A 12,080-nucleotide genomic window follows, 5' to 3' on the forward strand; every position below is an offset into this window, starting at 1 on the left:
ACTTTTTAAGTACCGACCAGCCCCTGTGACCTTTAAGGGGAAAACATTTTAATTTGGAGCCAAAGTAGGTCAAATTTACCCCAGCTGCCCGGTTATTCACTGAACAAATTTTTTTATATAAAAAATTCAGAGCATGGTGGCTAATGAGACCTTAATGTGCCCAGGTAGTCATGTGAATCTGTGGCTGGTCAGATGAGTAATTTTGAGATAAGGAAGTCATGAGGGACTATTTTTATAATATTAACCTTGAATTATGTAAGTGTAGCAATTTAGAAGCCAAAAGTGTGATTTCTATTATAGTGAGCTTTAGTCGATTATGTTGAGTATATTGCATGCCATTGTTGTGTATTTGTCTCGAGCGGAAGTAAAGGGGTAAGTGAAACTGTTTGCGTAAGTCAGTTGTGAACGGTAATTGTGTCTTGTCTAAGTCTCTGGTACGCAGAACCCTGTGCAGTAGATGCGTATTCCCCTTGGGCGAGTAGATTCAAGTCTGAGCTTAGACCCTTTTTTTCACAGTGTATCACTTTTTTTTCAACAGAATGAAGATTAAGACATTTGAACGGGCATAAAAAAGCAGGCATGGAGCCATTTTATATTGTCTGATTTTTTTCCCAAAGAAACTTTAGATAATTATGACATGAACAATAGATTCTGGGCTCCTTTTTACTTGGTCAAGGCAACCAGAGTACTAAAGATAATTGCCGGCTTTGGCATCATACAGTAAAAAGTTAGTCTCTATCCCTGAAGTGAGTGCCATCTATACCTGAGTGAGCTCTTCCAGATCGGGTATCTCTAGCCTCCATCCCTCATCATCCGTCAGGTGGAAGTGGAACTTGTTGAGTTTGTACTTTGCCATGGCATCCAATAGCTTCATCACCTGCACATCAATGCTCATTATATAGGCGCGTTATGGGAAAATAGGGCTTAATGTATGTGTGCAAATTGCCATCCCAGATTAGCGTGTGCAGTTCGCACAGGCTAATCTGAAACAACAACACTTTCCGCTTTAAGTGAAAATTTTGTTTAGACGTGATGTCCTTTACACAAAAACAATCCATAAAAGCAGAAATTGTTGTCACTGATTAGCCTGTGTGGTTTGCACAGGCTTATATGTGATGTGCGGACAGACAATTAGCCAAGTTTTCTCAGAATCAGGCCTTCAGATAGGCCTGCATGGTTGGGTTGTACTTAAATTTTCTACCGAGTTAACAGTGTGAGCCTTGCATGTGCCTTTGCTAGGTATAAAGCAGTTTTTAGAGGCAAAATAAATCAAGACAAGAGCTTTCAGAGGACAGCGCGCTCGACTATTCGAGTGCTTGACAGTATAACGTAAGCCATCATGGGTAAATTGTTCACATACAAGTAGGGGGGGGGGGGGGGGGGAGGGTGAGAGGGAGGGGGGGGGGTATGATGTGGGGTGGGGTAAATTATTAGATGATGTTTAAAAAAAAAATTGGGGGGGGGGTAGGTTGAGGGGGGGGAGGGATTCTGAGTAGGGGCATGGGGTATTGTTTGTGTGGAATCCATTGTGGTATTCAGGTAATGGTTGTTTTGTCAAAGTAATAATAAAACATGATAATAAATAAAGAAGTTATGGCAATGTAAGCAATATGTTCAATTATATAAGTGTAAAAGGGGCAATAATTATGTCAAAATGCTTGATACAGTGGTCTGCTCTTGTTTATAGGTTGGGTCATGTTGGTAAACAAGTATGCACAATATAAAAGCAATATGTCAAAGGATATAGGAAATATAATTTGGGGTAGTACGCAAACTGTAACATAGAATTATCAATAATATGCATATTCCAAGTATAAAAGGGGCAATAATTCTGTCAAAATGCTTGATACAGTTGTCTGCTCTTGTTTATAGGTTGGGGTCATGATGGTTAACAAGTATGCAAAATATGAAAGCAATATGTCAAGGGACATTGAAAATAATTGGGGTAGTACGCAAACTTTAACATTTGCTGCATATTCTAAGTGGAAAAGGGGCCATAATTATGACAAAATGCTTGATAGAGTTGTCTGCTCTTGTTTATGGGTTGGGGCCATGTTGGTAAACAAGTACGGAAAATATGAAAGCAATATGTAAAGGGACAATGAAAATATTTGGGGTAGTACGAAAACTTAAACATTTGCACGCTAAGGCTAACGCCGACGCCGGGGTGAGTAGGATAGCTCCACTATATATATTTTATATATAATAGTCAAGCTAAAAATTGAGCGCGATAAACCCTGATATTGGGAAAATTCGCGTCATGAAGTCTTCATATTGGGTAATTTGTGTATTCAATTTTTTGCTCCCAAATACTTTAAAATTGATAATTACATGTTGTCAAGTTGTCAATATTATATTTACTTAGGTTCAAGTAATAGAACTGCATAAGGAAACTAAAAGTTCCATTTTATTTTAAAAAAAAATATTTTTTTTTACCTTCAATTGGGAAATTTGTAGCTTTTTTCTAATGGGTAAAGTGCCATTTTTTTGTACTTTATAAAAAAGGAAAAAAAGGGCTGTTTGTAAAACATGCATGCCCCCCATATGGGCTGTCCGTTGTACTGGCAGCCATTGTGTGAATACGACTTTTGTCACTGTGACCTTGACCTTTGACCTAGTGACCTGAAAATCAATAGGGGTCATCTGCAAGTCACGATCAATGTACCTATGAAGTGTCATGATCCAAGGCAAAAGCGTTCTTGAGTTATCATCCGAAAATCATTTTACTATTTCAGGTCACCGTGACCTTGACCTTTGACCTTGTGACCTCAAAATCAATAGGGGTCATCTGCGAGTCATGATCAATCTACCTATGAAGTTTCATGATCCTAGGCATATGCGTTCTTGAGTTATCATCCGAAAATCATTTTACTATTTCGGTTCACTGTGACCTTGACCTTTGACCTAGTGACCTGAACATCAATAGGGGTCATCTGCGAGTCATGATCAATCTACCTATAAAGTTTCGTGATCCTAGGCATTTGCGTTCTTGAATTATCATCCGAAAATCATTTTACTATTTCGGGTCACCGTGACCTTGACCTTTGACCTAGTGACTTCAAAATCAATAGGGGTCATCTGCGAGTCATGATCAATCTACCCATGAAGTTTCATGATCCTAGAAGTATGCGTTCTTGAGTTATCATCCAGAAATCATTTTACTATTTCGGGTCACCGTGACCTTGACCTTTGACCTAGTGACCTCAAAATCAATAGGGGCCATCTGTGAGTCATGATCAATCTACCCATGAAGTTTCATGATCCTAGGCGTATGCGTTCTTGAGTTATCATCCGGAAACCATTTTACTATTTCGGGTCACCGTGACCTTGACCTTTGACTTTGTGACCTCAAAATCAATAGGGGTCATCTGCAAGTCATGATCAATGTACCTATGAAGTTTCATGATCCTAGGCCCAAGCATTCTTGAGTTATCGTCTGACAACCACCTGGTGGACGGACGGACCGACCGACCTACCGACCGACATGAGCAAAGCAATATACCCCCTCGTCTTAGAAGGGGGGCATAAAAATCAGTGACTTTGTATGCAACCCACCTGTGCTTTGGAATGGAAGTTCCGAGACACATCCAGATGCATTCCACGGTAACCGTATCTAGGGCGATCTTCAATCTCACACTCGGGGAAGGTACCATCCCTTCTCCGTACACTCAACAGAGTCTGTATACCGTAGAACACCCCTGGGGGTGATCTTGCACTGACCCGTATGCTGTCGGTTGCCACGGAGACAGTGTACAATTCGCTGCAGCAGTCTTCACCGTTGATTTTCAACTGAGGATCCAGTTTTAGGTGGATCTTGTGTTCAGTTTTCCGGTTGTTTATGGACGTAATTCTTAGAGCATCTGAAATTTTAGATTACAGTTGAAATTAGGATATCACTTCATGATGTCAGTTTAAATGTTCACTGAAAGTAGATTTACTCCACCGTGAATGCCCTGATACAACACTTATTGTCAAGATGATTTTGTTCCCAAATGAAGCATAGTTTTTGCACATATAAACTACCAACAAAACAAAGTAACATGAGACAGCGTATTCCAGTATTCTTCAGCTCTGATTGTATGTTTTTTGTCAGTCATCAGATACAAAGACCACAAAGTAATTTATAAGCCTCACTCTATTTTTAGAAACAATGACCTTGACCATACTGGCTGCAAATTCAATACCACCCCTAGTTTTCATGAAAGCTAACTAAACACAAACGTCCAACAGAATACCTCCATCCAAACGAACGTTTTTAAGCCAAAGTCATATTCTAATTTAAGTACATGTGTAACAGTGACCTTGACCTCACAAGCCCAAAATGGCCATCTGTATCTAGATCAGCCTTTAACCTTCCTATAGTAACACACACAATTTCAGCACAAGATATCAATTCTAACTGAAGATATTGAGTGCAAACTTTTTATCAATTGAAAACAACAAGTGTTGTTTTTTTCATTCAAAATCGGGTCTGGTAATTGGCCCCATTCCCAATTGAAAAAGTATATAATTTTCCTAAATGGGAGCTAAAAACTCCTTAAAAGGTTTAAATTTTTTTTATTTTTTTTTCCTTTTTTTTCATATCACAATGTTGTGTTTATCTCCCATCCAGATAAGTTTAACCTTAGTAAATATAATAATGTATAAAACACTTGTATTCACAACTGTGAAGCATTTTTTTGCAAACAACAACAACAATATTAATATCACAATTTAAGTAAAAAGCTGCAAATTTTCCCAATCCAAAGGGACCCCAACCAATTCCCAAAATGGTGGAAAAAAATACTGGCAACAAGATCTTAACCTTGACCCCACTGGCCCCAAATGCGTCCAAAAGCTAGGCCCCTTTAGTGTAATCTAAAAATAGGAGTTGCTGCACACTTCTCAAATTTTAATTTCCTCCTTACAATAAGGGGCTTAATTCTGCTAAATTGCAGGTCAGAGTTATGGAACTTGTTAAGTGACCTCACAATTTTACCTTGAACATCTGTGTGAAGCTCTAATTGAATACCTGTAGAAGAAACAGTGATATGAAGATGTTGCATTTTAACCTTACCCAGAGCATTACACACATGCCGATGGCAATGTGCGAGTGAAATAACTCAAACAAGTCCATAAACAGCCAAGCTAAAAATGACTTATAGCAACTTCACATGACATGGTATACAATACTATACATGAATGTCTTGAAGAACTTAAACTTCCTGAAAGATAAAATGTTTCATGTACAATGGTTTAGGTTCTCTCTTTGAAAGCACACATTCATAATATGAGGCACCCTCTGAAATAAAAAATGGGGTTAACCCTTTGCATGCTGGGAAATTTGTCGTCTGCTTAAATGTCGTCTGCTGAATTTCTAAAATTAGCATTTTCTTCCTTTTTTTTTTAAAGAATACTACCAGAATAGCAAACAGTTTGGATCCTGATAAGACGCCACGTTCTGTGGCGTCTCATCTGGATCCAAACTGTTTGCAAAGGCCTTTAAAATTTGGTTCCCGCACTGAAAGGGTTAAATGCTTGTGGGTAGAATGTCGTCGCAGATGAGCCTGTACCGTCTGGCGAGGCTAATCAGGGACGACACTGTCCGCCTAAACTGAATTTTTCGCTACGGAGGGACTAACTTTAAATGAAAAATACCAAAAAGGCGCAAGGAGTGGTCCTGGATTAACCTGTGAGTACTGCACAGTCTAATGTTGCATTAAGCCAAGTTTTCCCAGAAAAAGTCTAAAAAGTGTGTTTAACTTACTGGCAAGAATCTGTCTCTCATTATCCAACTCCTCATCTGCACAAAGTATCCACTTTTCAGGCAGTATCTGTACACGACTCTCTTCGTTCACTGACATTTTCAGTGGCCTCGGTAACACAGTGGTACCAGTAGGTCCAGGATCTACGCACTTGTTCCTGTCAAACCTCTCCAGCAGATTATATGGGTTGTAGTGATCGTAACGCGTGGAACCGTCCTGAAGCTCGTAATCAAATCTCTTCCAAGCCTCTTCAGTGTCGAATGGTTCAACGAAGGCCAAGTCTTCCCCTATTGTACATTTAATCAACACTGGTCGTAGTGTGGGAAAAAGAAGGTACCAGTTGGGCATTATATCGCTCCTGGCAACAGAAAAATGCTGTGCTTTGAATTGCAACTTTACAGTATCTCCCTTTTTAATTGTTTTGAATTTCTCTGTAGGTGAGAGTTTGAACAGGCAGCCATTGACATGCGTGAATTTCACGCCTGCATCTTTAATGTCATACCATGTGGAATGTGGGAGATGGTCTGGCTCAATCATGCGGAGGTGACAGAAATATATTGCCCAGTCTTCATACTTGAGCTCCTTATCACAGTTGTTAGTGAGGACAATCTGAGCGGTGTACGTCTTCTTGCCATCAGACAAATTGTCGATAACCTGAAAAAAGTCACAATGCTTGTAACCAAAGTATCCATGCATTTTTGCAGTCTCCATGACTGTCTAATTAACTGTACTGGTCACAAGGTCTGACAATTGCGTTACTAGACCATTTACTGAACAATCAACTACACATTTGTTCCGGGTACTTGACCGTAATTTTGAAATTATTCCTTGACCTTGTGTAGTTGCTTTGTAAAAGGGCTAACAGAATTTCACTTAAACTGTTTTTCGTAACCTTTTTGGGGAAATTGATTGATATTTTTAAAATTGGGAAACTTATACTGTTGAATAAGCATACTTTGTATCGGTAAAACAGCTAGATAATTATCTTAATGTCAATATGAATTTCCAGTGCAAATGTCTTTCACATCCATACAAATTTGCCTCACCTATATAGTTAGATATTCTTTTTATCTATCTAACTCAATTAAAGAAGATCAGTACTTGAACTCAAATATCTGTTCTGAAAGTATTTTACGGTTATAAATATTTTTGGAAACAGGTCAGTGTCAGATGAATGTAGGTGAGCTGTATTCTGAATACCAATAACATTTCAACATCTTAGTGATTTTTTTTGCCCAATAGGTACCAGTACTGTGCCAATTGGAAAAAATAAGTATGAAAACCCCCGAAATTGCAAAAATTCGTGTCGTGAAATATTTAGGTTGGGAATTATGGATCTTTTTAATTGATTGGTATTTAATTGCACAAACCCATCTTTTACATTCCTTTTTGCTGAAATTGTCAGTTTAAGTGCTAATTTTATTTGTTCAATTGCAGATAATGGGCTTTTTCAACAAAATTGACGAAACTTCCTGACCTTTAGGAATTATATAATTTTTTCTTGGGAAAGTGTCTTTTAAGGCTTCTTTATAAAGAAGGAAAAAATCACTGCATCTACATGTACCTTGCACATCTTACCTTGTAGGATATCCCTAAGGTTTCTCCAAATTCATCTAAAGTTGCTTGATCCATTAGCACTATGAGATGGATGTCTGAAAACAAATGTTGGTATGCAATGTAATGTACAGGTATGTTAAGTGATTCTCAACAATTCTAAATATTTGAAGTCCAAGGCTCATAACTTCACCAAAAATCAATAGACCGAAACGGAACTCACACTTTATCTGTAAGTCAAAGACTCATGTAGGTAGACTAATAGGCTGATTGTAATGGATGAATGATGTTATTGTGAGCTTGCTCAGAATGTAGTCAAATGATCACAAGTAAAATTGTTAATCAAAATCTTAACTCAGCTATTCAAGTTTTGCAAAGTGTTACATTACAATATTCTACAAGTGTACATTACAATTCATCCCTAAGCTCTACATCTTTCAAGTTAAAAATATGGAAATGATATTGGTAATTCAAAAAGGAAGTAGATATTCAAGTTAGTAGTGATATATTAAGCATTTTTAGATCATTAAATAAGTGTTGCAGATATAAAAAAACTTGTTTATATTTTAATTTGGCTGCTTAATTGAGAAGAACATAAAAAGACAGGTTATCTTTGAAAAGTACAAAATGCATTCAGAAATGGCGTTATTTTTGTGTCATGACTTTCTGATTCAATTGGTAGGTGGTGCAAAGTTCACCTGCATAAATACTTCTAAAAATTCAGTGTACCGGTAAGTCAGTTCTTCCATCTATGGGGTATATAAACTTTGAAAGAAAAGCATTGTCTTGGAATAAACAAGACTGCGAATGTAAGATGTAAAATGTTAGCTTCAAAGTTTCATAATGGTGCTGCCCAGATAGAAATGAATTTGTTAGAGCTTAGGGAAACCAGGCATTTATGATACTGTATCTTGATATCTGCAAGAAGGCAATAGGTATCATTGGACAGCTTTGCTGAGGCCTAGTTGCAATAATCCAACTCCCAGCTATTGACCCTCCGGGTCACTGGGAGTTGCAACTGTGATGAACAGGTAACAGCATATTTCATGTGAAGTCTCCCGCCCGGAATCTGGGCTTTAATCGGTAATATTAGCAACATAAACTATTTTCTGGCATAAATAAACACAAACAGATCATAAATAAATAACTAATGCGCAAATTAAAACATCTTACGTGACGTGGTGTGCTCGCATATAAATGATATTAAGCCAAAGTTTCAGACATGTCAACGTATCATGAAAAGGTAGAAGTTTTTGCAATGGAAAAAGCAGAGTATTCTGAATAAGAAAATATGCTATTATCTCCGGAATCCCCCGTGAGATCATAGATCTCATGTCTAATCAACCAATCGTAATACACCGACTTTCTACGTAACCTCCATAAGATAGATCGAATTGTCAATTTAAAACTTCGGCTTTGGGTTTGATAACGGTTTTTAATCAACTTTTTGTTTTGAGCATTTATCCACAAACAACACGCAAATTGATATCGATGGTAACAGGTATTGTATTTGTTAGGCTGTTTTTGGTTGATTGAATTCTACTTTATAGAGATATATAACTTGAGACTTATTCTTTTTACATTAAATTTGGTTTAATCAGGAAGAACGCTGAGCTGTACTTATGTACCCATAAAAGCTCAGAGCATTCAAGAAGAACTATGCTGAGGCCAAGATCTTCATTTAGACATGGGATGGGTTCATTGAAGCCAGAAGCCTCATTGAGGCAGTGGATGCCTTTGTTTAGGTCAAGAGTTTCACCAAGGCATTGGTAGACTTCACTGAAGCCAGAAACTTAATTGACTTCATTAAAGACAAGCCTCTTGGAGGATAAGCCTGTTTCATTTAAGTCTAAAGTGCTAAGTTATAGAATGGGTATTGATGTAAGGTATGCCGAACTGTAAAGTATTTTTATTAGTGGCTCCATCTAGGAAAAAATACGATGTACGCATGTGTACCGGAAGGAGATAGATGACAATGCAACAGTACGATGACTACAATGTACAATGAGACAATACGATGGCACCAGTGGGATAGTATGATGGCAACAATTTGATAATACGACAGTACGATAACGCGATAGTACCATGGCGACAATTCGATGGCGACAGTACGATATGACTATTGCATTTTCGCCATTGTATTATTGCGTTGTAGTACTGTTGTTATTGTATTATTGCATTGTCAACATCGTACTATCGCCATTGTATTGTCGCACTGTCGCATTGTCGTCATGGTACTGTCGCATTGTCGCTATAGAACTATCGCATTGTCGCCATTGTAATATCGCATTGTCGCCATCGTACTATCACATTGTCGCCCTCTGGATTTAGATGTGTCACCACGATGGCCTAACGGTATTCCGTAGCCCTGTGGTGGCAGGTAAGGAAGCCGGCGTAGCACTACATATAAATGGCATATGTCAACTGCAAGTCACTATGACGTCAGGAATTCAATTCTAATGAATTCGAATAGCGAATATGTTTAAAAACAGTTCTGTCCCTCACATAACAATCAAAAATGAAATTAATGCGTACGCTTTCTGAACTCATATATCTGATGAGCACGGACTGCTTGTTCAACTTTCGTCGCTCGGGTTACATTTCATGGCATGGCGATTTCAGTATATGTTTAATAGTTTACTGACAATTTTAACCTTAACTAATATATGACTTTTTTACCAAAAAAACAAATTATCTTCATGAATTGATTAAGTAAATGATAAGGTATTATGCACAAATAATCACATAAGACTCGAGAGCGATGTTTACTCGATTCATCCCATTTACCTTTTACGAAAGGGAAGTAAATCTATCCTTTTCCGGTTTTATTTGCGAATTGTTGACCGTAAGTTTTTTCAAAGTTAATTTGTATCAGTTTAATCGTGTAAAGTATTTCGCGAATAATGGATTTGTTTCAGATAACTTAAATAAAAGTTTTATAAAGAATGCATGTAGACCACTATTTTCAATATCTGTGAAGCGATATATCTGTTGGCCTGATTTATTCCAACGTCTATCCGAAGTAACACAATTTAGGATAAACACATTCCTGACCTAAGTTATTTGCAAGCTTAATAAACTTGATATAAAAATGCATGTCAGTTTGTAGAAAAGCCTTTCTTGTAGTGTTTAGGGATTGCTTCGCCACCCATTATTTTTGTTGTTTTACTCGGTTGTGACAGTGTTTACTTCTAATAAATAAATTTTTAATGTGAAAACACACTTGTCAACCAAGTCTTGATGACCTGTTTCTAGAAAATTGAAATCGCAAGTTGTTAGTCAAATTTATTACAGAATGCATAGAAATAAACTAAATCCAGCTGTAGAGTTGACAATCTTCTAGTCCAAGTATAGCCTAGTCCTAGTCCAAATTTTTGACGCTCTTAAATATTAAGCTACTTTTTATATGGGTAATATTGGAGCGTACAAAGGGTGAAAGACCAATTATGTGGTGGGAATTTTTTGTTCTTTGTCTATATTGTTGCGCAAGGATTTTGTGCGCAAAATTCAAGCCCCGATATAAGACACTTAATAACAACGGATTGCAATAATATTTACATACCTGTGTAGATAATTCATTTCTCGATAATGTTCCGTAAAAATTATGTAATGACACTTTGAATTTTGCACGCCTGAGCAATTTAAATCCAACCACTATTCAATTTTTCAATATCTCTCGATTCGCTCGCTGTGTAGATATAAATCGATAACACGACCTCGATGTAAAGCATCTGGTTTAAAGTGGAAGAATAAACAGCGTAAAATACAGTTTGCGTTCGTCTGTTGTGGTGCAGCGCGTTACATAGTAAACCGATGTTATACTTAAAGTATTTTCCCTAACCTAAGTCTTCAATGCAATAGGCCCTTACCATAGATGTGACAGTTGGCACGTCCGACCTCTACGAGGACTGCAGCTTGACTACTCCGAATAATGTCAATCCTGGGATAAAGTCCGAGTCAATCCAACTGTGAGGTTACAACGCACCAACTATTAGTGGAAATCTACTTTCCACTACACTCCCTCTTTCTCTTGAAGGATTCGTTTATGTCCTTCTAATTTTCTTTCCAGTCTTAGACTGAATAAGTATTCGGTTTCATCGTTGTGAATCCTGTCTTAATCTGGACAGAATAAATGTTAACTCAGACTGAAATTACTCACATCTGAAGTTGTCTTTTATCTAGTCTCAAAACAATTAAGTTTTGTCTCCATCCTGTCTTAATCTGGACAGAATAAATGTAAAATCAGACTAAAATTATAAATGTAAAATCAAATAAAATGATCTCTTTAAACTTGCCTTTTGGGGAGGTGTATTCTATAAAAACATGTTACTTCTACTACACTACATCCTCCTTCCCACCCAAAAAGAAGGAAGGCCCCTAAACCTTAATGCTATGTAAATGTCTTGCATTGGTGTTAGCATCATTTCCTCCTGGATCCCAAATTCTTGAACCTTGCATGTCTGTTTTACTCTGCGATTTACTCTGCCTGTACAGCAAATGTTCACTCGTGGAACCCAAGTCAACCTCCCCGCTCTGGGAGGACCTCGGCTGTTCTCTATTTATCTCTGGTTTCTCTTCCAAAGATGCTGATCTTCCGTGCAAATCACCACCCCGCAAACCCACGTCATCCTGCTTAAAGGACCGCGGCTGTTTACCCCGTAAACCCACGTCATCCTGCTTAAAGGACCGCGGCTGTTTACTTTTGAAACCCACGTCATCCTCCCTCAAGGACCGCGGCTGTTTACTTTGGAAACCCACGTCATCCTCTTTCAAGGACCGCGG

The 12,080-nt window shown here is 37.9% G+C and overlaps 1 protein-coding gene across 8 annotated transcripts in view; it reads right to left on the reverse strand.

Annotated features, from left to right (window-relative positions):
* LOC127881766 (beta-hexosaminidase-like) overlaps nucleotides 1-9,922 on the reverse strand; it is a 193,682-nt gene extending 183,760 nt beyond the window's left edge. For 4 of the 8 annotated variants that reach the window (XM_052429901.1, XM_052429900.1, XM_052429896.1 and 1 more), the window contains exons 1-5: nucleotides 9,834-9,922; nucleotides 7,323-7,396; nucleotides 5,747-6,398; nucleotides 3,556-3,860; nucleotides 764-877 (exon numbers count right to left, since the gene is read on the reverse strand). In XM_052429901.1, the coding sequence (XP_052285861.1) occupies nucleotides 764-877; nucleotides 3,556-3,860; nucleotides 5,747-6,398; nucleotides 7,323-7,376 (1,125 nt within the window). In that variant the 5' untranslated portion in view covers nucleotides 7,377-7,396; nucleotides 9,834-9,922. Of the gene's footprint in view, nucleotides 1-763; nucleotides 878-3,555; nucleotides 3,861-5,746; nucleotides 6,399-7,322; nucleotides 7,397-9,602; nucleotides 9,804-9,833 lie in introns of those variants that run through there. The other 4 variants (XM_052429898.1, XM_052429894.1, XM_052429899.1 and 1 more) reach the window with 3 other exon arrangements.
* Nucleotides 9,923-12,080: the final 2,158 nt, after the last annotated feature.

This window comes from Dreissena polymorpha, chromosome 5, assembly GCF_020536995.1.
Source record: "Dreissena polymorpha isolate Duluth1 chromosome 5, UMN_Dpol_1.0, whole genome shotgun sequence".
NCBI lineage: Eukaryota > Metazoa > Mollusca > Bivalvia > Myida > Dreissenidae > Dreissena > Dreissena polymorpha.